Source organism: Aulonocara stuartgranti, assembly GCF_965226115.1.
Source record: "Aulonocara stuartgranti genome assembly, chromosome: 10".
Lineage (NCBI taxonomy): Eukaryota > Metazoa > Chordata > Actinopteri > Cichliformes > Cichlidae > Aulonocara > Aulonocara stuartgranti.
The window spans coordinates 787,189-812,729 of record NC_138946.1 but is presented as its reverse complement, the minus strand read 5'-3'; the positions used below and the strand labels follow the sequence as shown (position 1 = coordinate 812,729).

General features: G+C 45.0%; 2 protein-coding genes across 4 annotated transcripts; one reads left to right on the top strand and one right to left on the bottom strand.

Moving 5' to 3' along the window:
• Positions 1–404: 404 nt before the first annotated feature.
• LOC309715259 (GTPase IMAP family member 9-like) lies at positions 405–22,951 on the bottom strand. 2 transcript variants are annotated; one of them, XM_082548238.1, is made up of 2 exons: positions 22,911–22,951; positions 405–2,311 (listed from the first exon to the last, which is right to left on the bottom strand). In XM_082548238.1, exons 1-2 carry the CDS (start codon positions 22,927–22,929, stop codon positions 1,473–1,475), a joined length of 858 nt encoding a protein of 285 aa, XP_082404364.1. In that variant the 5' UTR covers positions 22,930–22,951; the 3' UTR covers positions 405–1,472. The 2 variants fall into 2 exon arrangements, with proteins under 2 accessions (XP_082404364.1, XP_082404363.1); XM_082548237.1 differs by lacking the exon at positions 22,911–22,951 and adding an exon at positions 7,822–8,161.
• LOC309715264 (GTPase IMAP family member 9-like) lies at positions 11,937–16,682 on the top strand. Of its 2 annotated transcripts, XM_082548251.1 has the most exons (3): positions 11,940–12,035; positions 13,833–14,090; positions 15,516–16,682. In XM_082548251.1, the coding sequence occupies exon 3, from the start codon at positions 15,539–15,541 to the stop codon at positions 16,328–16,330; it is 792 nt and encodes a 263-aa protein (XP_082404377.1). In that variant the 5' UTR covers positions 11,940–12,035; positions 13,833–14,090; positions 15,516–15,538; the 3' UTR covers positions 16,331–16,682. The 2 variants fall into 2 exon arrangements, with proteins under 2 accessions (XP_082404376.1, XP_082404377.1); XM_082548250.1 differs by lacking the exon at positions 13,833–14,090 and having other exon boundaries at positions 11,937–12,035.
• Positions 22,952–25,541: the final 2,590 nt, after the last annotated feature.

The window sequence follows — 25,541 nt, the reverse complement described above, 5'->3', positions numbered from 1 at the left end:
CTCTGCCATCTATAATCCAGTTTTGAGATCCTTCCCAGACGCCTTAACGCCCACTCACATCCTGGGCCATCTGACCTCAGGAAATCACATGATAAGGTGGGGCCAGGTTTCACAATGAACACACCTGAAACCCTGGCTTATTGGGACCCACACCCAGTTTCACACCTTGGGTCAGGCGATTAGAGGATCATCAGGGGTCCTTTTGTCCCTCTGTGGGGGGAAACTCCCACTAGGTTTATATCTGGGACTCTCCACCAGTTGACCTTAGAACTGAAGAAGCTTCTCGGATGAGAGGTGAAACATCTTCAAGTAACTTAAAGAAGTCCAGACGCTTTTCTTTTCAGGCTCCTGAGACTTGTTGTTGTATTATTTTAGCATGTTCAAGAAAAACAAACAAACAACCATCAGTTTTTAAACAATCTTTTCGTTTATTAAAGGGAAAGGTAATCCAAACGTACCTGGCCCTGTGTGAGAATGTGCTGCTGATTCTTCTTTCAAGTTCTCAGGGAAGACTAAGAAACTACAGTGAAAAATATGACATTTTCTGAAGAGTTCAGTTTCTCTGCCACACCCACGCCCGATTACTGCCACACCTGCTGAAGCACAGGCCTGGTCGAGGTTACAGGAATGTTCCTCAGGCTGTGGCACTCCAGAGAACCACAGTGAGAACCACAGTTATCCACACATGGAGGAAACAGTGCTGATAGTTTGTTTGACGGTCTGAAAAATGCTTGTCTTCTAAATATGAAAAATAAAATCAGGAAGGAGGAAAACCCTGTCTCACAGGTTCACTGCACAGAGTGTGTTTATGAAGTAATCACAGCAATACAGATGATAACATTATTTTTAAACACCTGAACACATCATATACCAACATTTATTGATATTTGCATCATTTAAGTGTAAATATTTATTATACTTTAAAGTTAAAGAAAATATTGTTTTCAAACTTTGCATTTGTGAACAGTATTTTATTTTTAATCAGTTTGTGACTGGAGACCATGTCAGAACCTCCGAGCTCGTCCTGAGCAAAGCTGCTGCTAATCCAACCTGCTCTCTAAGGTCTGGGCATGTCCGACTGGGAGGAGGTCATGGAAGTCCATCTCAGCTAGCTTGGGGATGCTGCAGCTTTTCCTCCAGACCATCAGGAGGATGTAGGTGGGATAGAGAGGTGTGGCAGTCTCTGTACAGACCAGACTCTGTCCCTGAGACCTGGGCCAGCATGAGTCAGATGGATCAAAGGTTTGTGTTAAATATAGAAAATTCAGGAAAATGTTTTATTTAAGCAATGGAGGAAAAAGCTCGTTACCCAGGAACCAAAGATGTTCAGGAGATCTGTGTGTATACAGGCTCATGTTATACAGCTCTTAGATGACGTATTACACAATATGATAAATTACCGTGGACTAACAGTTCTTGTGTGCGCCATTAATGACCAATAATTATCAAAATGTGATCAAACGTTCTTTATTTTATTGTGTGGCACATTTTTTCTCCTTTGCTGCTACGACTGCTGCTCCCACTGCTGCTCCCAGTGCTGCTCCCAGTGGCCCTAAAATGCTCCCGAGGCCCGCTCCTATCCCAGCAGCCCTCAGGATCTTGTTCTTCGTCTGTGCCCGTCTTCTCGCTTCTTCTTCTCCCATGTCTGGATTTTCTCTCATAAGTCGTTCCATCTCTTCTCTGATGGCTCTCTCAGCTTCCTGCAGCATGTCATTGGTGTAGTATGTTGCTCCATTTCTCTGAGTCATGGTGTTGATCTTCTCCAGCAGCTCTTTGACCTGAGAGCGATCCTCACTCCTGTTGTTAAAAACATGATATCTTCCTCCGCACTGATTGATGAAGCGATGCAGAGGCCGATTTCCACTGATTGATTTGTCGATGTCGATTCCGTTTGGCAGATTGTCTCCATACGTGAACAAGACTATGGTGTAACAGGCTGCATCCACCCCAAATATCTTCTGAAGGATTTTTATCGTTTCTTCTTCTGCTTTTGTAAACCTGCCGATCTGGATCACAACCAGGAACACGTGAGGACCGGGAGCAACAAAGGAGACGCATTTAACGATCTCCGTCTTTACATGCTCCTGAGTCAGTAGGGTGTCAAACAGACCCGGAGTATCAACTACATCCAGGATGTGACCATCCACTTGCCCTGTTACTTTGCGACACCCAACTACTGATGAAGAAAAAGAAGTTATAGACTCAAAGGCTTTTCTTCCTAAGATGGTGTTTCCTGATGCACTCTTCCCCACTCCAGTTTTCCCAACAAGCACAATCCTCAGGTGTGGGAACCCATCTCTCACTGCATCTCCTGGAGAACATAAACAGACAGCGTTAGTGGGACTCCCAGGTCATCACACAGGTCATCACACAGGTCATCACACAGGCCATCACACAGGTCATCACACAGGTCATTACACAAGTCATTACTAGGGATGGGTACCGGTGTCCGGTGACATAAACGGTAGTAACCAAACCAAAAAGCAGCGCACATTTCGGTGCTTTTTTTCCTGAGCTGTGATACACTTCTAGCCAATCATTTTACGTTTCCGAGGATAGTAGGCGGGGCCAGGTACGTACGTTCTTTTAGAGCAGAGCTAGAGATTAAAAATGCCCAAGGCGAAGCGGTCAAAGTCTGGCTGTACTTCACAGCAAAAGATGCAAACTCAGCAGCAACAAGTGCTTTAAGCTGATACTGTGATACTGTCAAAGGAGGTAACTCCTCAAATCCGATGAAACACCTGGCGACGCATAGTGTTTTTTTTAAAAGCCCAGAAATGCGCCGTATGATAGCTTGCTGCAAGAACTCACAACAAGCACATCTACTGTGGGTGGGTTGCCTGTTATCGGACCCGGAGCAACATCCCCCAAAAACCTGAAGAGGAGAGTCCTGGCCTCTAGTCCTGCCAGTGTAGCAGAAATGATGACGGCAGCAGCCGTTCTTCTCTGCGTGAGTAGCTTAATGTTGTTCGTGTGTAATTTACGTTGAGTAGGCTAACCACGTTATTACATTAATGCATGTAAGGTGAACTAGCAAACATCATCATAGCTACATGCGGCTGTCCTCTTGTTTGATGGCAGATGCTCCCTTCACCCTGGCCAAAAAGGCTAAAATGACCAAAGAAAAAGTGGAAAACAGTTAAACATGAGAGGTTTTTGGACAAAGTTTGTGTTTTTTCCATTGTTTAAGCACTGCTTCCAGCCAAGAGTGATACCATATATGCCCCATAGCTGCAGAAAAGGCTAACATTGTTATCTTTTTACAAAAAACCAGCTGAAAATGAGAGGTTTTTGGACCAATTTGTGTTCTCCATTCTTTAAGCACCGGTTTGAGCACCGTTTAAGTACCGGCACCGTTTCAAAAGTACTGATTTGGCACCTGTATCGGATAAAACCTAAACGATACCCATCCCTAGTCATTACACAGGTCATCACACAGGTCATTACACAGGTCATTACACAGGTCATCACACAGGTCATCACACAGGTCATTACACAGGTCATCACACAGGTCATCATACAGGTCATCACACAGGTCATTACACAGGTCATTACACAGGTCATCACACAGGTCATCACACAGGTCATTACACAGGTCATCACACAGGTCATCACACAGGTCATTACACAGGTCATTACACAGGTCATCACACAGGTCATTACACAGGTCATTACACAGGTCATCATACAGGTCATCACACAGGTCATTACACAGGTCATCACACAGGTCATCATACAGGTCATCACACAGGTCATCACACAGGTCATCATACAGGTCATCACACAGGCGCTCTCCAGCAGCGTGTCAGTGTCCCGCTCTCTCCCCTCACTCAGGATGGCCCCGTCCCTCCCTGAGCTGGTTCTGCTGGAGGTTTCTTCCTGTTAAAAGGGAGTTTTTCCTTCCTACTGTTGCTCATAGTGCTTGCTTATAGGGGGTCACATGATTGTTTGGGTTTCTCTGATTTATTGTAGGTTAATTGGCTGAAAAGATTTTACACTGTTCGGGATATTAAAATCTTAATCACACATCTCGTTATTTCCTTATTTTAAGTATAGAAACTTTCCACAATCGCTGTTCAGCATAAGGTCCGTCTCCCATCACTGTTGGTCACATGCAGAGGGAAACCTTGGGTTTATTTAAGAGGACCCAAACACAGACGCTCGAGGCAGGAAGCAGGTTCAATCAAATACAAGCCGTTTATTGGAGGCTGGAAAAACATGAGAAACAAAGGCAAAGTAACACGAAAATGAAATAAACTTAAACCTAAACTTGGGAAAAACTAAGTAAAGATCTAAGTATCAAAGAACTACAGACCATGAACATCATGAGGTGACCAGACACGGGTAGGAGAAAGGAGAAAGGAAGACTGGTGAACTAAATACACAGAAGCGCAGTGAGGAACACAGCTGATACAAATGCACGTGACGCCACGGGGGAAGCAAAACTAAACACACTGAACATGGAGACACAAGACTGTCAAAATACAACAGGAAAAACTCAGACGTAGACTGACACATGAGCTGGACACAGGAGGAAACACAGATGAGAGGGAGCGAGGGAGCACGAGAGAGAGGACGTGACCGGCAGGGAAGCCGTGGAACAACACACAGGAAGGGGAGACGTGACATCACGACACACAGGAAGGGGAGACGTGAGAGACGTGACATCACGACACACAGGAAGGGGAGACGTGACATCACCACACACAGTAAGGAGAGAGGTGACATCACCACACACAGGAAGGAGAGAGGTGACATCAAGACACACAGGAAGGGGAGACCTGAGAGACGTGACATCACCACACACAGGAAGGAGAGAGGTGACATCACCACACACAGGAAGGAGAGACGTGAGAGAGGTGACATCACGACACACAGGAAGGGGAGACGTGAGAGACGTGACATCACGACACACAGGAAGGGGAGATGTGACATCACCACACACAGGAAGGGGAGACGTGACATCACGACACACAGGAAGGGGAGAGGTGACATCACCACACACAGGAAGGGGAGACGTGACATCACGACACACAGGAAGGAGAGACGTGACATCACCACACACAGGAAGGGGAGAGACGTGACATCACCACACACAGGAAGGAGAGACGTGAGAGAGGTGACATCACGACACACAGGAAGGGGAGACGTGACATCACCACACACAGGAAGGGGAGACGTGACATCACCACACACAGGAAGGGGAGAGACGTGACATCACCACACACAGGAAGGAGAGACGTGAGAGAGGTGACATCACGACACACAGGAAGGGGAGACGTGACATCACCACACACAGGAAGGGGAGAGACGTGACATCACCACACACAGGAAGGAGAGAGGTGACATCACCACACACAGGAATTTATATAAATAAAATTGAATTGAATTGAAGTGTGGGAGCGATGAACTGACTGGACATGTGGGGACAACTTGTGGAAGAAGACACAGGTAAGACTACTGTGGGCGGGGCATATAAATACCAAGGTGGGAAAAACCCACAGTGTGTTTCGGTTAAAAAGGAAAGCATCTGAAAGGGCTCCTCTAAACGCTCTTCCTCACTGAGAACCAAAACAGAACCTCAAACATATTCAGCTGAAGAACGACATCAATGCAGAGCTGTGGCTTCTGAGGTATCTGGAGTATTTTCTGCTTTCCTGTAAAACTCCAGGGAATGCAGGAAGCTTGCTCCGAGCTTACAGGAACCGACAGTCGAACTGGCTGAACAGGATCAAAAGATTTCACCTGAGCTCAGTTTCACTCATCAGGTAAAGGCTGTGGACCGCAGTGAGCGTCGATCAGTAAAAACAGTAGAGTTTGTACTTTACTGTCTGTGTGTGGTTTCTTCATGTCAGAACACCAACAGCTGCTCATTGTTGGGTTGTGACCTTTCAATATGAACACCTGTAACTTCATATTGTCAGGTCTGACACCAACCACAGGTTTTCTCAGCAGGAACAATCAAAGCCTTTGTTTTCCTGCAGACTGTGTAAAATAAATCTGTTTCCAGCTCTGCGTGGTAGGGCTGGCTATCGACGTCGACTTCTGCGTTCAATTTGATTGAATTCAGACTCAGGCGGTCAGAAACATCTTATTTATTCATTTATCAGCACTTATCCATATTTAATATCCATATATTAAACCGAAGCTGACACTGTGAGACTTCATCAGAGGTGTGAGCGCCACAGCAGAGGCCTTTGTGTCAAAGTAACTGAGGATCAAACAGACACACATGAAGCAGATGTTCTGGCTTCTTATAGCAAATAACCTTAAAATATTCTGCAGTAGAACAAAAACTGAAGCAAACCATGAATCAACACGAACACAACAGCAGACTGGTGCATAATGAGCAGAGAATAATGCAGAAAACAGAGATTTGATGGTAAACTGGTCTGTGAGTACAGAGACAGAGCCGTGCAGGAAGTGGGATTTTATCGTGGTGGAAGCAAAACAGCCAAAGTCAGAGTGAGAGTGACGATGTTTATCATCATCCTCTTTTGCTGCTGCTTCCGTGAATGTTGGTCAGATTGATGAAACCTGCAGCATCAGAGTCAGTGAGCTGTCAGCTTTTAGCCCCGACGGCGTGTCCGTGCTGTCACACAGGACTAGGGCCGGGTTTTTATAATCGATTCATCGATTAAAATCGATTCTGGCTCGGATAACGTAAAATCGATTCATTAAAATCCTGAATCGATTTTTTAATATAAATTTATTTTGCCCGAAATGCCAGAATCTCTGGTGACATCTCACAAAATTTCAACAACCACCAAACAGCTAAGACAGTAAATGAGAGCAGGAACACGGATTCTGCACAAAGACTTAGACACACAGCGCGACCCGCGGATCAGAATCAGTGAGATGTCGCCTTTCTCACGGTCGGGGCTGAAAGCCGACAGCTCGCTGATTCTGATCTGTCGGCGCTTTGTGTTCACGCCCTTTATGCGCTGATTCTAAAGCTGTTAGTTTGATGTCTCTCCAAACAATATTGACCGAACCAGCAGCAAAAGAAGATCCAAACTACGCTTCACATGAACATCGTCATGAATTCACTCTGACTTTTACTGTTTTGCTTCCACCGCGATGCACAGCTCTCTCTCTCTCTCTCTGTACTTCAAGAACAGTTTCCTTTTCTTCATTATTCGCTTGCTTGTTACGCACAAGTCTACCGTTGTTTACAGGCTGTCGGCCGCTGTTTTTTTTTTTTTACATTCTTCCGAAAATAAAACCTAATTTCTGCCGTTCAATACTGAACAAATTTAAACTTTTTAAAATTATACAAAATGCAAAACGCTGTGTCTGTAATAAAACCACTGTAACTTCAGAGGTGATGTTCATATGTTGATTAATGGTTTTCTTTCGTTTTTGATGTACTGCAGAATATTTTTATAAAATCCAGAACAGGAAAATCAACTTCATGTTTTTCTGTTTTATCTTCAGCTGCTTTGACACAAAGGCCTCGCTGTGACGCTCACACCTGTGATAAAGTCTTGCGTGTGTCAGCTTCCTTTTTATAGATACAAAAATATGTAAATGTACTGATCTGAATTATATTTCTGACTGTCAAAATTTCCCAGATTCAAATCGAATCAAATTAAATCGAATCGTGGATCGAATCGATTCGGGACCTTGTGAATCGGAATTGAATCGATTCTAGAAATCAGTGACGATACCCAGCCCTACACAGGACACAGAAATAACCAATCACAGTTCAGTTTAACATGTAGCTCTTGGTTTGTTTGTTTTTTTTACTTTTCATCTAGATTGTATTTTATGATAGAAAGTTGGTCTAAACAGTAAATCAAAAGTTTTAAATGTACTTACGAGCATTGGTGCCGGCCATGTTTGTGCTGCTCAGGATTACAAAGCTTTGCACCGACACCTTCCTGCTGCTGCTCTGTGCTGTACACCGAGGACGCCGTCACTTTAAGGCACTTGTTAAAGTTGCTGCAGGGCAGACTGCAGACAGAAGAGAGCTTTCATTGGTTCACCAACCACACAGCCACAGTGTGAATAACCTGCAGTCCCAATGTGTCACTGTTAGGGGATATTCAACCCTGGCTGTGAATCAAAAATGAGTTCCTGGTTTTAATTCTACTGCATGCAACAACATTCCTGCTGTCACAACAACGCTTAGATGCTGCAGGGCAGATTCCAGAGAGAAACTGTCATTGGCTGGTTACACAGTGATGTCACAGCCTAAATATTTAGTAACATGATAATAAATGAGTCTGGTTATCAAACAGACCCTCAACATCTATATAACCTGTACTATACTAATGTAACCAACAGTTTCCCAGAGTAGATGGAGGTGACTCTGGCGCCTGAGCTCTTATAACAGGCCTGAGGTTTTCTGCCTGAGCATTACGGTCTATTCATATTTGGGATCTGGCAGCGGTTTCGTTGTTGCTTCATTCCGAAGCAAAGTGACGTGTTCAGTTTTGTTCTCTTGAGGAAGAACACGAGAAACGTGTCGTTTAAAAGATTTATTTATTTTTTATATTTTTTTTTTAATTGAAAGTTTTGTAATTATGACAGTCATCCACATGAAAACAAAAACAAAAACAGTAAAAAAACCCAAACAAACAACTCATGATCATCGCTTCACTCTCATGGTGTGTTTAGACCAAACACAAATCCCTCTTTTCCCATGATTACATATAGAGATACAAAATTTGAGCCTCTGTCATCTTTATGGACCGCCAGCCCTGTATCATTCAGCTTTGATATGATAACAAAAAAAATAGGAAGGGAAAAGTTTGTAAAATCAAAATTCATTATATATCTCACAAATGTTCATTTCTGTGCAGGTTGTACCTTCTTATTTTCCTTTGGCTTTGCTAAAAAATAACGTCTTATTGCAGATTATATTCTGCCACTGAGAACCTCATAAGCTCTTTTATAAAAAGGTACTTTAATTTAGCAATACACACAAACAAAAAACCCCAAAAATAACAAAACAAAAAACCAACCAAACAAACAAAGATACTACGCACTAACAATAACATAGTGGCTCAGTGAAATCCGCAGATCTGCTCTGTCTGGGGGAGCTCCCCTCCACCTCTTTACAGGTCCCATGTCGTTAGGTTTTTACTACTGTCCACTCAGCACTTTACAGTCCATCCCTGATCATATTCGGAAGGGTATTTCCAGTCTCTTTTAAAAACTACCTTAAAAAAAATAAAATAAATAAAATAAAACGTCCTTAGCAGACCTTCCTTCTTCCAGTAGTTGCGTGAAGATCTCATCCCACGTTACCACCTTCAACAAATTTCTCCCACTTCCTCCAGTTTTTATGAAATTGGTCCATTTTGAGGTTAAAAAAAAAGGAAGTTTTTCCATTCTATATATTTCCTCCATTATTCCTATCCAATCTTTCTTTGTTGGGGGCTCTTTCTCCAGCCACCTCCTGGTAAGCGCTTTTTTGCCAGCTCCCAACAGGATGTTTATCAAGTGTTTGTCTTTTAAGGAGGCTGCTGATGGGATATCGCCCAAGTACACAGTACAAAAATCCAAATTTAGTTTGAGACCAGTCACCAAGTAAATTGATTCGACCAATTCACTCCAGTATGACAGGATTATTGGGCTTTTCCAAAATATATGGAAATGATCTGCCATGTTTTCCCCACAGTTTCTCCAGCAGTGTCCATCTGTCAGTTGACATTTTTGTTTGTATTTTATTTTGGGTTTTATAAAAACACCTAATAAAATTTTTCCACGTGAATTCCCTCCAATAACCTGAGCTAGTAGTTTCCATCTGTGTCCTGCATATATTTAACCAACTGTCCTCTGATATGTTGGTTTTAGCCTCCGTCTCCCATTTAATTTTGATATAATTGGTTGATTGATCCTTCGTTTAAAAGATTTCATTTGCTTCAGCAGTTGCAAGTTTACAGCGCTGGACCTCAGTGTAAAATCAGCAGTGTTGGGCAAGTTACTTTGAAAAAGTAATTAATTATAGTTACTAGTTACTTCTTCAAAAAAGTAACTGAGTTAGTAACTGAGTCACAAGATTCTAAAAGTAATTAATTACTTGAAAAGTAACTATTGCGTTACTTAGAAAAAAAACATTTAACCCTCTGGGGTCCCGGGTATAATCGGCCATTTTTACCTACTTTTGATGTTTCCTCCACATTTCACCTTTAAAAACTATTTACCTTGTTTGGTCTCATTGTTTTCAGCACAGCCTCACGTGTCTGAATTTACAGTCATGTTTTCATTTTGACTACTGTATTAACACAACTGATCTAAAATCAGACAAAAAACATAAAATCAAAAAAGTTATAGTTTTACTGTAACAACCACAAACATGTTTAATGATCATATTTCATAACTTTAGATGCAAATATAAATTGTCAATTTTAATTTATATGCACACGTTTTGCAAACAACAAAGTTATTTGCATCCATTTAACCTTTACTCTTTTTTAAATAACCATTTCAAACTATTTACAGAACAATCAGCTGTTCTTCAACAACAAGATGCCACAAATTATTTCTCCCACTCCAAAAAAATAATTTCTGTCCACTATAAAGGAAACATCACAGCCTGATACCTGCAGGTCTGACAGCAGCAGGTGTGTCACTGCTGTTTCTACCTGGAGACAGCAGTCGCCTCATTGTTCTGACACACAACACAAAACTGTCCACAACACACTAACTACACACTAAACACAATACACTACACAAGACAACACATTAACTACACACTCCAAACACGCTAAACGTCACAAATCTCTCACATCCAAAACTCTCTCTCTCTCTCTCTCTCTCTCTCTCTCTCTCTGCTAAAACCTCCGCCTCTTCCTAAACAACCAAATGTCATGTTGCCATATAATTTTTTGATTGGTCAACATGGTGCATTTTTCCACCAACATGAACGAGCTGTTTTATTTTTGACTTTTTTTTGTTTGCTCATAAGCAGAGCGGTCTCGCTGTCCTTAGACAGTAAACGTGAAACTATTGAGGAAAAAACACTCGTGTATATTGTTTATCATGACTCTGGTGTTATGTGTCCGATCAACACAGTTTATAAACTGGTATATGTCACCTTGTTGCTTTGTCTGTAAGTGGTCATGTGATTGACCACGACTCCTTTATTCTTCCTCAGTCAAACAGCAGCACTCGTGCGATTGTTTTGCCCCCTGAGCTCCAGCTGTTGTGCCAGAAAGTGATGGTTACCGTCCGCAGGAGCGCAGCTGCTTAAAGCTGCAGCGTCCTGATTCTTACAGCTACTTCCTGCAGCTGATATAAGCTGCAGTGAGCTGAACACAGCTTCAGCCGTCTGTTGAAAAACGGTAACGCAACCGCATTTTCTTGTTAGTAACGGTAACGGTGTTGTAACGATAGGAATAGTAATTAGTTAGATTACTCGTTACTGAAAAAAGTAACGCCGTTGGTAACGCTGTTACTTGTAACGCCGTTATTCCCATCACTGGAAATCAGCCGTCTGCTTCACACGAAGGATGACCCTGCAGCAGGCCCTACAGTTTTATGCTACAAGAAAAAGAAGTATTATTATGACTACTATTATTATATTCTTCTGGAAGCGACGTGGCAGTCCTGCCGGATCTTCTCCTCTCTCTGTTCATGTCTAACCTTGCCTTCTATCTGCTCCTCTTCCTGGAATAAAACAGAGAAGATACCTTCCTGCATGAACATGAATTTTGCATGGCTCCATGAAACATACCTTAGGTTATATGGCCAGAATCTGTGATGTTGAGGGGTCAGGTGGGGCTGATGGATTTCCCGTGGCGTGACCTGCTGTCTGTCTGATACTAAACCAGGGTAAGATTTCCTCTAAAAGAGAAATTTCAGGCTCAGCGTCATTCTGGGACTTCAGGTTGTTTATACTGTGACATCACTGTGTGGCTGGCCAATGACAGCGGGTTTCTCTTTGGAACCTGCCCTGCAGCATCTTTAACTAAGTGTTGTTGTTGCATTAGATACAGTTGTATTAAAGGAAGGACCAATCCCGTCGGTACAGCACAGAGCAGCAGTGCAAAGCTTTTTAACAAACATGGCCGACACACTAGCTCGTAAGTACATTTACAACTTTTATCCTGATTTACTGATTAGACAAACGTTATATAGCAAATGATAAAAAGTTTAAAAAGACCTACGTGCTAAACTGAACTGTGATTGGTTATTTCTGTGTCCTGTGTCTATGTCTCTTGTCCTGCTGTTGTTTTTATTGTGAAACATTTGTTTGAAGCTCAAAATCCTGAAACATGTGCTCCATGCAGTGCTGGAAACAGATTTATTTTACATGGCTTGCAGGAACCAAACCATAAAAGACCGTGGTTGGTGTCTGCAGCGGTGACAGACTGATTTAGGAGATTTATTTTGATGCGCATACAGTAAACCTGCTCAGCCAGTTTGTGGTTAGCGTTCTCTTCCTTGTTGGTACAACAATGGAATGGTTGGAATGGAATGGCAATGGCATTTTTCTGATGTTTAGTATTTAGTATTTATTTATTTATTGTCATTGTCAAGAACAATGAAATTGCGTTTGGGGCTTCCATACAACCCAAAAAAAGAAGAAAATAATAAATACCCCTCAAAACCCAAGTGTACATATTTAACCCAGTGTGACTCCAATGTTGAACGTGGACATCCAGCAAACTCAACCAGAGGTCAGCGTGTTCAAAGCTTACAGGAACACCCAAGAGCTGCACGACAGCGCAATTACAAAAAGACTGAAGAAGTGCGGCTGGTTTGGAAAGGTTGCAAGACCAACATGGATTTTGGGTTTCCTCCATCATGAGCAGCAGCACGTTTGGAGGAAACCAAACACCTCATACGAACTGTGGGCACCGCAGTGGAAGGACGATGATTTGGGCTTTGAGTGGATGTCTGTCCTACAGCTAAAGCTTGGACCAAACTGTGTCATCAACAGGACAAAGATCCAAGCACAGCAGCAAACCGAGCTGCTGCAGAGCTTAGAGCGCTTTGCATGAATGAATGCTGCAAACCTCAATGAGCTGAAGCATCTCTGGGCAGGAGAGTGAACTAAAACTACTCTGCAGACATGAGACACACTGATGACGTCACACTGATCCATAACTGCTGTCAGAGACAGATGCTGCAGACTGTGTGGAGTTACAGGTGCGGACCCAAAAGGAGGCAAAGCTATGACTTAATGAACAGCGAGCCGTTTATCAGAGGCTGGTAAAAAAACAAAAGGCAGATGGACACTGAGGCAAAACTAACTAGAACTAAAGTGGGACAGCCTAAACATGAAATTATCTCCTGATATGTAAAACCCTAAAAGTGAAACTGTACTGTCATTCTACCATGATGGTAAGATTTAAGATTTGGATTTTTACTCCGCATCTGTAATGTACATAGGGAAAAAAGACTGAAAACTGCACAACGTGGAAGAAAAGAGCAAACTAATCAGTATGCAGAAAATGTAGATGTGGTGACTGGACATTTAAACGGCTTAAATCAGCTTATTAATACGGCACCAATCAGAAAATGGGCTGAAATCTCATTTACTGTCATTTACAAAACAAATGAGGTTTTTCTGTGTAACTGTGCCAAATGTAGATCCCTGAAGCAAAAATCAATCAAAGATGTAATCCTTCCTATCACACCAACGAACAGGGTGACACATTTGTTTTGGACATAAAATAAATTTTCTTTTTTATTTTCTGTTGAATCTTCAGATATCTGTCATATATTGTCTTTTACTCCTTTTACATTTTCAAAACAGGCTTGTTAGTTTTTACTTTTCAGGGAAGCTTTTATTTCACAAATCTGAATGCATTCAAACATCAAAGAGATTTATTATGGTTTGTAGTCATTTTCTGCTTATGTTCTCTTTATGGGAGACTGTCCCCAGGTGTCCTACTAGGAGCCTTCAACACTCATGTGGGCAACGACAGTGAGGCCTGGATCCAGAACCCCAGCGGTGCTCTGTTACTGGACTTCTGTGCAAACCACAGTTTGTCCATTACAAGGACCATGTTCGAACGCAAGGGCGTCCATAAGTGCACATGGCACCATGTAGTGCAGGTTGCTGTTGACTTTGACTGAGGAAATTGCCTTGTGGTGAAAGGAATACTTCGAGGACCGCCTTAATCCCACTGGTATGTCCAATAGAGGAAGCAGAATCTGGGGACAAGGGGAACGGCTCACCAATCATTGGTGGGGTAAGGTCACTGAAGCAGTTAAATGAGTCCTTGGTGGTAGGGCCCCTGAGTGGATGAGGTTTGCCCTCAGTTCCTGAACCCTCTGGATGTTGTAGGGGGGTGGTTCCCATCTTTAAGAAGGGGTAAACTATAGGGGGATCACACTCCTCAACTTCCCCAGGAAAGTCTGTGCCTGGTGCTGTAAAGGAGAGTCCGTCTGTTAGTCAAACCTCAGGTTTGTTTGTCCTACCAGTCTACATGTTTTTGTGGACTTGGAGAAGGCATTCAGCTGTATCCCTCAGAGTGGTCTGTGGGAGGTGCTTCAGGAATATGGGCTGTCTGGCTCACTGAGCCACTTGATCCTTATACAACCATTGCAAGAGCTTGGTCCGCACAGCTGGCAAAAAGTCGGATTTGTTACTGGTGGTTGTTGGACTCTGCCAGGGCTGCTCTTCGTCACCAGTTCTCTTCAGAATTTTTATGGACAGAATTTCGAAGAGTAGCCAAGTGGCAGAAGGCCTCCACTTGGGTGGTCTCAGAACCTCATCTGTGCTTTTCGCACATAATGTGGTTCTGTTGGCTTCATCAGGTGATGTCCTCCAGATCACACTGGAACAGTTTGCAGCCAAGTGGGAATCAGTGAGAATGAGAATCAGCACCTCCAAATCCGAGGCCATGGTCCTCAGCCGGGAGCCCACAGAGTGCCCACTCCGGGTCAGGGATGCCTCACTCCAAGTAGAGGAGTTTAAGAATCTCTGGGTCTTGAGCACAAAAGCAAAGTTCTTGATTTACCGGTGGATCTGGGTCCCTACCATCACCTATGGTCGCGAGTTTTGGGTAGTGACCGAAAGAACAAGAACAGGAATACAAGCCAGTTGAGGTATGTTGGACATCTGACTAGGATGCCTTCTGGGACAGGTGTATAGGGCATGTCCCACAGGGAAGAGGTCCTGGGGGGGACCTCGGCTGGCCTGGGAATGCCTTGGTGTCCCCGTGGACAAGCTGCAGGAGGTGGCTGGGGTGAGGAAGGTCTAGGCTTCTCTGCTAATGCTGCTGGTCCCGTGACCCGGCCTGAGACGAGCACAAAAAGATGGCCGATGGATATTTTCTTATTTTTTATATTGGTTAAACTTACACCCGATAATATTCTGATCAGTGACTATCAGCAAAATCACATATAAATCATGACTATTCTGTGTTTAACAATTAAAACATACTTAATATTCAGAATCATGCATAACGATGCACCAGAAACCGCCACAGAGACACTAATCTGCCAAGGTTGAGGCTGAATCACGTCTACACACAAAGTCCACACTGTCCGATTGTGGTGAGCTGCCTCAGGAAGGCCAACTAACCTTATTTATTTATCTTCTTCAACAGATGCAAAGGACCTCCACCTGAGGATGGTGCTGCTTGGGAAAGCTGGAGTAGGGAAGAGTGCAGCGGGAAACACCATCTTAGGAAGAGAAGCTTTTCAGTCTTTTTCTTCTTTTTCTTCTGTAACATTGGAGTGTCAGCAAGAAACAGCCCAGGTGGATGGTCATACACTGACTGTGGTTGATACTCCAGGTCTATTTGACACCACCCTGTCTGTAGATCAGGTGGTTACACAGATTGTTAGATGCATCACCTTTGCTGCTCCTGGTCCTCATGTGTTTCTGGTTGTGATCCAGTCGACCAGATTCACAAGCGAAGAAGAAGAAACGATTAAAATTCTTCAGAAGATGTTTGGAGAAGATGCAGCACGTTATATTATGGTCTTGTTCACGTATGGAGACAACCTGCAAGACGGAGTCGACATCTACAGCTCAATCAGTGGAAATCGGCCTCTGCATCGCTTCATCAGTCAGTGCGGAGGAAGATATCATGTTTTTAACAACAAGAGTGAGGATCGCTCTCAGGTCAAAGAGCTGCTGGAGAAGATCAACACCATGGTTCAGAGAAACGGAGCAACATACTACACCAATGACATGCTGCAGGAAGCTGAGAGAGCCATCAGAGAAGAGATGAAACGACTTCGGAAAGCAAATCCAGACATGGGAGAAGAAGAAGCGAGAAGACGGGCGAAGTTCCTGAAGGCTGCTGGGATAGGAGCAGGTGTTGGATTCATATTAGGACCAGTGGGATCAGCCCTGGGAGCAGGAGTGGCAATTGCTGTTGTGGCAAAGAAACAAGGAGAATGCGTTATACTGTGAAAACTGTTGGTATTTAATCACGATTTGAGAGTTTTTGTGGGAGTTCTTTACAACAAGGTTACTCAGTGTGTATTTGGGAGCTGATGATCGTCATTATTAGTGACTTCTAACTTTCAGATGACTGTCTGCGGTGCTCCTGATCTCAATGTGTATGTATGTATGTATTTAATGTCACTTTTATTAGTGGGAAAACATTTTTCCTTGATTTCTCATGTGTAAAAGGTACAGAAATTATTCTACTCCTTTCATACTTTGCATTTGTGATTTCTGTAAATCTAATTGTAAATTGGTTACGGCTTGCAAAAACCACAGAGACACAGAGGGTGATATTAAACTTACTTCAGGTCTTTGATGTCACTGTTGATTTTTCTTTTTTCTTCCTTGACTTTTTTTTTCTTGCATTGGCATGAGGTGGTACAGAGGTTTAACAGGTAGTCCAGCTCCTCAGGATGGCATGTAAATACTTACTTACATATGCTCAGGACAAATCACTGAGAACCCGTGAACTAGAAATATATAGATGTATATATTTTAAAAAAACTCAGACGCACTAGCAAATACTGAACTGAGAACAAAATAATGCAGAGCATGCACTTCAAACCATTTTTGAAATCCAAAAAACAAAACTTTGAGTCCAAGAAAACCACCTCAAAATGCTTGGTCAAAACTCCAGGACAATGAGACTGAGAGAGCTGCACAGAGCCATAAAAGGCCCTCAACTGATCAACAGGACCAATATCTGCGGCTTTGCACAAGGACGAGCAGGATTACACTGGCGGAACTGCAAAATGACCTCCAGTAGTCCTTTTCTAACCAACCAATCAGAAACAAACTTCATGAGGGTGACTTGAGGAACCAATATCCTCTATTTGTCCCCAGTTTGCATTTGCTATAGCCTGTCAGAACTGACAGGTCCACCACCGAGTGCTGTTCACAGATGAGAGCAGATTCCCCCTGTGCACACGGAAGGGTCTCAGGGTTTGAATGGACCCAGATGTGGAACTCCTTGAGTAAAGACAGTTATTTTATTTATTTATTTTTATATTTTGGGGGGGGGGGTTTAATAAATTTGTCCATATTTCTAGAAATGAGAGCTGCTCCATCCAAAGTGGGATGGATGCCGTCTCTCCTGACAAGACCAGGTTTCCTCCAGAAGGTTTGCCAATTATCTATGAAGCCCACATCGTTTCTGGGACACCACTCAGACAGCCAGCAATTTAAGGAGAACATGCGGCTAAACATGTCACTCCTGGTCTGATTGGGGAGGGGACCAGAGAAAACTACAGAGTCCGACATTGTTTTGGCAAAGTTGCACACCGATTCAATATTGATTTTAGTGACCTCCGATTGGCGTAACCGGGTGTCATTACTGCCGACGTGAATTATGATCTTACTGAATTTACGTTTACCCTTAGCCAGCAGTTTTAAATTTCCTTCAATGTCGCCTGCTCTGGCCCCTGGAAGACAATTGACTATGGTTGCCGGTGTCTCTAGCTTCACATGTCTGAGAACAGAATCACCAATTACCAGAGTTTGACCCCCGGCGGGTGTGTCGCCGAGTAGGGAAAAACGGTTAGACACATGAACGGGTTGGTGGTGTATCTGGGGCTTCTGTTTAGGACTATGCTTCCTCCTCACCGTCACCCAGCCGCCCTCTTTCCCCAGCTGCTTGGGGTCTGCCGGGGAACAGCTAGCGGGCCTACGCTATCTTCGGCTGCACCAGCTACAGGGGCCTGGCTAGCTACGGGTGAATGAAGGGTGCGAAGCCGAGTCTCCAATTCAGTAATCCTGGCCTCCAGAGCTGCAAATATGCTACATTTGTTGATAACGATTGCGTTTAGACTTTTCTTCCACCCAGTGGCGGTCCTAGCCTGTTTGGCGCCCTGGGCGAACACTCCCTCTGGCGCCCCCCACCACACACACAGAAAACATTAAGGATTGTACTTTAACCCTTTAAAGCCGGTCGGCACGGGCACGATCCGTTTTGCGTAGCTATTTTTTTTTTTTGGCCTGTCCCGTTTGGCTCTTTTGCATCAGAATTGTTGTCTAAAGGCAAAGAAAGATGCCCAACGGATTTACTTTACCAAATGGACCATTCCAGCCTTGCCGTAATGGTCCATTTGATTCACCTTTTATTGTTTATTTTATTTTCACTTACTGAATACGGGACAGACTTGACTGGGGGAAAGAAGGGGAGAAAGAAAGAGGGAAAGAGAAACAGCTGAGAAGAGGGACGGGGGAGAAGGGCAAAAGACAAAAACCAACAGAACGGGCAGAAAAAGAAAAAAAAAGAAAAAGAAAATGAATATATCGATCACCTGGATCACCTGTTGAGAAAGAAAAAAGAAAACAAGCAGAAGAGAACAAGAGTAATAGAATAAACAACATCACAATGATATATGGGAATGCGTAGCTATTTTTAAATCCCCGTAGAACCGGAACCACTAAGCTAGCGCAATAATTTTTTTTGCATATGAAATCGGAGGAGTTGTACTTACATCTCATGTCATCAGCTTGTCCTCGGTCATGGTTTCCTTCCACATATAGCTTTGCAAAAACTGCATCAAAGCGCTTGCAGGAACAAAAACATAAACACGCTTTGCCGATCCGATCAGCTGTTCGTAACACTTCCTACATTGGAATAGACCTCAGCGTGAACAATCACATTTCCGCCATTACCTGCCCGAAACCGGAAGTGATGTCATTTTCGTGGAAAATGTAGTATTTTTTTTTTTTTTTTTTCAAGGATGTCCAAGTATTTCCTTTTATTGTTTATTTTATTTTCACTTACTGAATACGGGACAGATTTGACTGGAGGAAAGAAGGGGAGAAAGAAAGAGGGAAAGAGAAACAGCTGAGAAGAGGGACGGGGGAGAAGGGCAAAAAACAAAAACCAACAGAACGGGCAGAGAAAAAAAATGCATATATCAATCACCTGGATCACCTGCTGAGAAAGAAAAAAGAAAACAAGCAGAAGAGAACAAGAGTAATAGAATAAACAACATCACAATGATATATGGGAATATGACAGTAAATACTAAATGTTAAACATTATTGTGCAGCACATAAGATCAACAGCACACAGTGTGCTTTGAGGTAGGAGCCAAAAAGGGTGTAGTTTGTGGGTGTGATCACCCGTGTGTACACCTGTGAGCATGGACGCGCTTGTTTTTAAAAGGTTCCTTCATGTAATGATCTGCTAGAGGGTGTGGGGGGGCCACAGCCCCGTCCTCCAGGGCATGAAGCAGGTATGGAGAAGATCAAAACTCCAGACATCCAGAGGCCCCCAGAACACAAGAGACCAAGGAAGACCAACAGAGGGGCAGCCACGCCACTGTCCCAGAAAGAGCTGAGGAGAGTCCCAGATGAGGGCTCACTCAGCAGCCGCGGAGCAGAAGCCAGGGGGAGTTGCAGTGACGCGCCCGTGAGCTCCGCCGGCAGCCAGCCGTGCCTGAGTGACCGAGCCCCAGGCCGAGAGGCCGGGGGCACCCCACCTCCGAAGTGGCCCGAGCGAGCCCCAGGCTCCAGGCCCCGATAAGCGGCCGCCAAGGAGTGAGCCGGTGTGTACCTGGATGCCCATCCCCGGACACAAAGAACCACCAACGCACCGATGTCTGAGGGAGTCCGCCACTGGCAGGGGAAGTGGTGGTGGGGGGAGATAGGCCTCCAAACCTTGGAGGGCCTGAGATGTCCCCAGAGAGGTGGTGTCTGATACCCAACCTGACATATAGACACAGACATACAGGCACACACAGACACAAACATCCATTCCCACCCTCATGCTCTCATATGCACTTACTCCACACTCAACCAACGTGGAGACAGACATGAAGAGACGCTATACACACGATCACACTCCCCAAGCGTACTCTACCAACCGGGTCTAGGTACCCTTGCCCCTGGAGGGGGGAACTGCACCCAGACCCAGGTGGTGTTACCCTTTTCCCTGCGGTGGGGGGAGGCAGACCGCCCCGACTCCGCAGCAGCAGGAAGGCTCCACACTCCAGACCGCAGTCGGACGGCCAACTCCTCCTCCTAGCCCCCCCGCTCCAGCAGGTCGCAGAGAACGGGGGTGAGAGAAGACTCCAAACCTCCCCCCACCCGCTCATTGTAGTGTTGATGCATGTGTGTTCTAAGGTGCATTTAAAACCCAGGAGGGCATGGAGCTACCTGCCAGAGAGCAGCAGGTAAGCGCATGGTCCCTCCTGCTGGCCCTCAATGTCTACGTGTATTTAAAATTGAGAGGTGGGCAATGATGCCAGGGGTGGGGTGTACACCCTGATGGTACTTTGGACTCCGTGTATCGTGCCCACCCCCAAGATCCTATATGTATGTGTAATGAGAGTGTGAGTAATGTGAATGTCTAAGTTGTGGGATAAAATTGAGGCAGAGGCAGCCAGAAGGGGACAGAGGGGGGGGTAGCCTCCTCTGCACCCTGGTGACATACCCCCACTCCAAGGCCCTGCATGTGTGGGTGGTTGTGGTGGAGCGGGAAGAGGGAGGCAGCTGGAGATGGGGAGGGAAGGAAGGGAGGGGCAAGTGACCCCTCCCTGGGGCCAGCTCCCCCGCTGACCCCAGTAGGCACCCCCATACTCCGCGACCCGCCAGGGAAAGGGGGCCCAGGCCCATCCAGACCGGGCCCAGTGCAGCAGCGCCGCCCGGCCCCACAGAGCCCGGGACAGTCCACCCAACCCCACCACAGAGAAAACTGCACCCACCCCACCACCCACTCATCTTCCAGACTACATAAGACAATAAACACCCAGGCTGAGATCTTCCTCCACCTCTCCTGTATCTCCCCCTCCTGCAGAGGGAGCTCCTGAGGAGAGGAAAGCTCCTGCAAGATGTGACAATCTCCCCCACCAGTTGAAGAGCCCCCCAGGTGGCTCGACGCACCGGCGGCACCCTGCTCCAGGGCTGGGCCCCCATGCACCCACCCGCCCACAACCCTGGCAACACACCAACCAGGACCCAAGCCCCCGAGGCCCGGTCCAGGTCCCAGCCCTGAGACGGAGCGCCCCCAGAACCTCACGCCCATCCCGGACCCACCCAGGGGCAGCCAGGCTACCAGGTCAGTAACCCACGTCCGTCAGCACAGACCCTCCCCTAGCCCCGCTGCACGCAGCCGCGAGGAAACAGTCACCGGAGAGCCAACAGAGCCCCTAACCGGACATGACCGCTACCCCGGGTTGAGCCCCCCAAGGAAGATGCCTCCGGGGAACCCCCCGACGCCCTAAGCCTGTCCCTACCCCCACACCAATCACAACAGTGAAGGCGGGACCAAACTATGACCCCCCACCCCCACTAGGTGATGGAGCTGATCAAAGGAGCCCAGAGCAATTGATCTGATGTGGTGGCCGAGGCTGTGTCAAGACTAATGTAATCTAATAGAAAATGTAGTATTTTACTTAGTAGTTGTTTTTTTTACCAGAAATGCCACTTTCATAAGGCTGCCGACCTATTGCACGCAATGGCGGCGCCATCTTACCCTCCGACCATACATACATGACACAAAACATCACATGGGGAAGACAGGTCAGAGAGGTATAACAATGGAAAATGCACCACATGAGGAAAGATAAGGAGAAAAAATAACTCCCCCCAGACTGAGCTCCAACAGGGAGATCAGTTTGAGAACAGAAAAAAACACCTCTGCACATGAAACACCTCTTAATACACCAAAGAAACACATGACAAGCAACAGGGGGGGTAAAGGGTGAGAGACCGCCGATTTAGACAGTACATCCGGGCCTGCAGCCTGTGCGCTGGTCTCCTTGATCCACCGTCAGCATCGGAAGGGAATAAGCGTCGAAGGCGTTTGGAAAGGGAGGGGGGATGAGTGTGTGCATATCAGTGTATATGTGTGTGGGCGTGTCCAGAGTTCAGCTGAGACAGTGTCCTTCACCCTGCCAGGCTAAGTAAACAGTCTTCCAGCCAACCCAGGTGGCCTTGCATGGAGTGGGAAGAACAGACTCAACACAGTCGTTATCAGGGTGTTGTTGTTCAGCTCCAGCCTTGAGCCCGCAAGGCAAGTTGAATATCTAACAGAGTTTCACGATCGTAGGTCAGTAGAGAGTCAGCGTGGTTCAATAAAAGTGACAAAAACAATAAAAACATGGAGACCAAAAGTGGATCCAACAGCCGTGGACAGCGAGCCGTGCACACCGGTGCCATTTACACTAGCCTAGGCTCAAGTCACAAACAATATATTATGGTCGACAGTATCGAACGCTGCACTGAGGTCTAGCAGGACAAGCACAGAGATGAGTCCACTGTCAGAGGCCATAAGAAGATCATTTGTAACCTTCACTAAAGCTGTTTCTGTGCTGTGATGAGCTCTGAAACCTGACTGAAACTCTTCAAATAAACCTCTGCAGATGATCTGTTAGCTGTTTGACAACTACTCTTTCAAGGATGTTTGATATGAAAGGAAGGTTGGAGATTGGCCTATAATTAGCTAAGACTGCTGGGTCTAGAGATGCTTTTTGAGTAAAGGTTTAACTTCTACTTTTTATCTAGATTGTATTTTATGATAGAAAGTTGGTCTAAACAGTAAATCAAAAGTTTTAAATGTACTTACGAGCTTTGGTGCCGGCCATGTTTGTGCTGCTCAGGATTACAAAGCTTACAAGCTGGCTGTGTCCTGTGTGACAGCACGGACACGCCGTCGGGGCTAAAAGCTGACAGCTCACTGACTCTGATGCTGCAGGTTTCATCAATCTGACCAACATTCACTGAAGCAGCAGCAAAAGAGGATGATGATAAACATCGTCACTCTCACTCTGACTTTGGCTGTTTTGCTTCCACCACGATAAAATCCCACTTCCTGCACGGCTCTGTCTCTGTACTCACAGACCAGTTTACCATCAAATCTCTGTTTTCTGCATTATTCTCTGCTCATTATGCACCAGTCTGCTGTTGTGTTCGTGTTGATTCATGGTTTGCTTCAGTTTTTGTTCTACTGCAGAATATTTTAAGGTTATTTGCTATAAGAAGCCAGAACATCTGCTTCATGTGTGTCTGTTTGATCCTCAGTTACTTTGACACAAAGGCCTCTGCTGTGGCGCTCACACCTCTGATGAAGTCTCACAGTGTCAGCTTCGGTTTAATATATGGATATTAAATATGGATAAGTGCTGATAAATGAATAAATAAGATGTTTCTGACCGCCTGAGTCTGAATTCAATCAAATTGAACGCAGAAGTCGACGTCGATAGCCAGCCCTACCACGCAGAGCTGGAAACAGATTTATTTTACACAGTCTGCAGGAAAACAAAGGCTTTGATTGTTCCTGCTGAGAAAACCTGTGGTTGGTGTCAGACCTGACAATATGAAGTTACAGGTGTTCATATTGAAAGGTCACAACCCAACAATGAGCAGCTGTTGGTGTTCTGACATGAAGAAACCACACACAGACAGTAAAGTACAAACTCTACTGTTTTTACTGATCGACGCTCACTGCGGTCCACAGCCTTTACCTGATGAGTGAAACTGAGCTCAGGTGAAATCTTTTGATCCTGTTCAGCCAGTTCGACTGTCGGTTCCTGTAAGCTCGGAGCAAGCTTCCTGCATTCCCTGGAGTTTTACAGGAAAGCAGAAAATACTCCAGATACCTCAGAAGCCACAGCTCTGCATTGATGTCGTTCTTCAGCTGAATACGTTTGAGGTTCTGTTTTGGTTCTCAGTGAGGAAGAGCGTTTAGAGGAGCCCTTTCAGATGCTTTCCTTTTTAACCGAAACACACTGTGGGTTTTTCCCACCTTGGTATTTATATGCCCCGCCCACAGTAGTCTTACCTGTGTCTTCTTCCACAAGTTGTCCCCACATGTCCAGTCAGTTCATCGCTCCCACACTTCTCTTTGTTTCCTCAAAGATCGAGTCGATTATTTAGTCTGTGCAGCGCTTCCATTTATACTGTTTCTGTCAGGGTCCTGGGTCTCCTGACAGAGAAGGAGAAACGAGAGGACGGGCAGAGAGGAAGAACAAGATCCTGAGGGCTGCTGGGATAGGAGCGGGCCTCGGGAGCATTTTAGGGCCACTGGGAGCAGCACTGGGAGCAGCAGTGGGAGCAGCAGTCGTAGCAGCAAAGGAGAAAAAATGTGCCACACAATAAAATAAAGAACGTTTGATCACATTTTGATAATTATTGGTCATTAATGGCGCACACAAGAACTGTTAGTCCACGGTAATTTATCATATTGTGTAATACGTCATCTAAGAGCTGTATAACATGAGCCTGTATACACACAGATCTCCTGAACATCTTTGGTTCCTGGGTAACGAGCTTTTTCCTCCATTGCTTAAATAAAACATTTTCCTGAATTTTCTATATTTAACACAAACCTTTGATCCATCTGACTCATGCTGGCCCAGGTCTCAGGGACAGAGTCTGGTCTGTACAGAGACTGCCACACCTCTCTATCCCACCTACATTCAATTCAATTAAATTCAATTTTATTTATATAGCGCCAAATCACAACAAAAGTCGCCTCAAGGCGCTTCATAGATACAGAGAAAAACCCAACAATCATATGACCCCCTATGAGCAAGCACTTTGGCGACAGTGGGAAGGAAAAACTCCCTTTTAACAGGAAGAAACCTCCGGCAGAACCAGGCTCAGGGAGGGGCGGGGCCATCTGCTGCGACCGGTTGGGGTGAGAGAAGGAAGACAGGATAAAGACATGCTGTGGAAGAGAGACAGAGGTTAATAACAGATATGATTCAATGCAGAGAGGTCTATTAATACATAGTGAGTGAGAAAGGTGACTGGAAAGGAAAAACTCAATGCATCATGGGAATCCCCGGCAGCCTACATCTATTGCAGCATAACAAAGGGAGGATTCAGGGTCACCTGGTCCAGCCCTAACTATATGCTTTAGAAAAAAGGAAAGTTTTAAGCCTAATCTTAAAAGTAGAGATAGTGTCTGTCTCCTGAATCCAAACTGGAAGCTGGTTCCACAGAAGAGGGGCCTGAAAACTGAAGGCTCTCCCTCCCATTCTACTTTTAAATACTCTAGGAACAACAAGTAGGCCTGCAGAGCGAGAGCGGAGCGCTCTAATAGGGTGATATGGTACTACAAGGTCATTAAGATAAGATGGGGCCTGATTATTTAAGACCTTGTATGTGAGGAGCAGGATTTTAATTCTGGATTTAACAGGAAGCCAAAACAGGAGAAATATGCTCTCTCTTTCTAGTCCCTGTCAGGACTCTT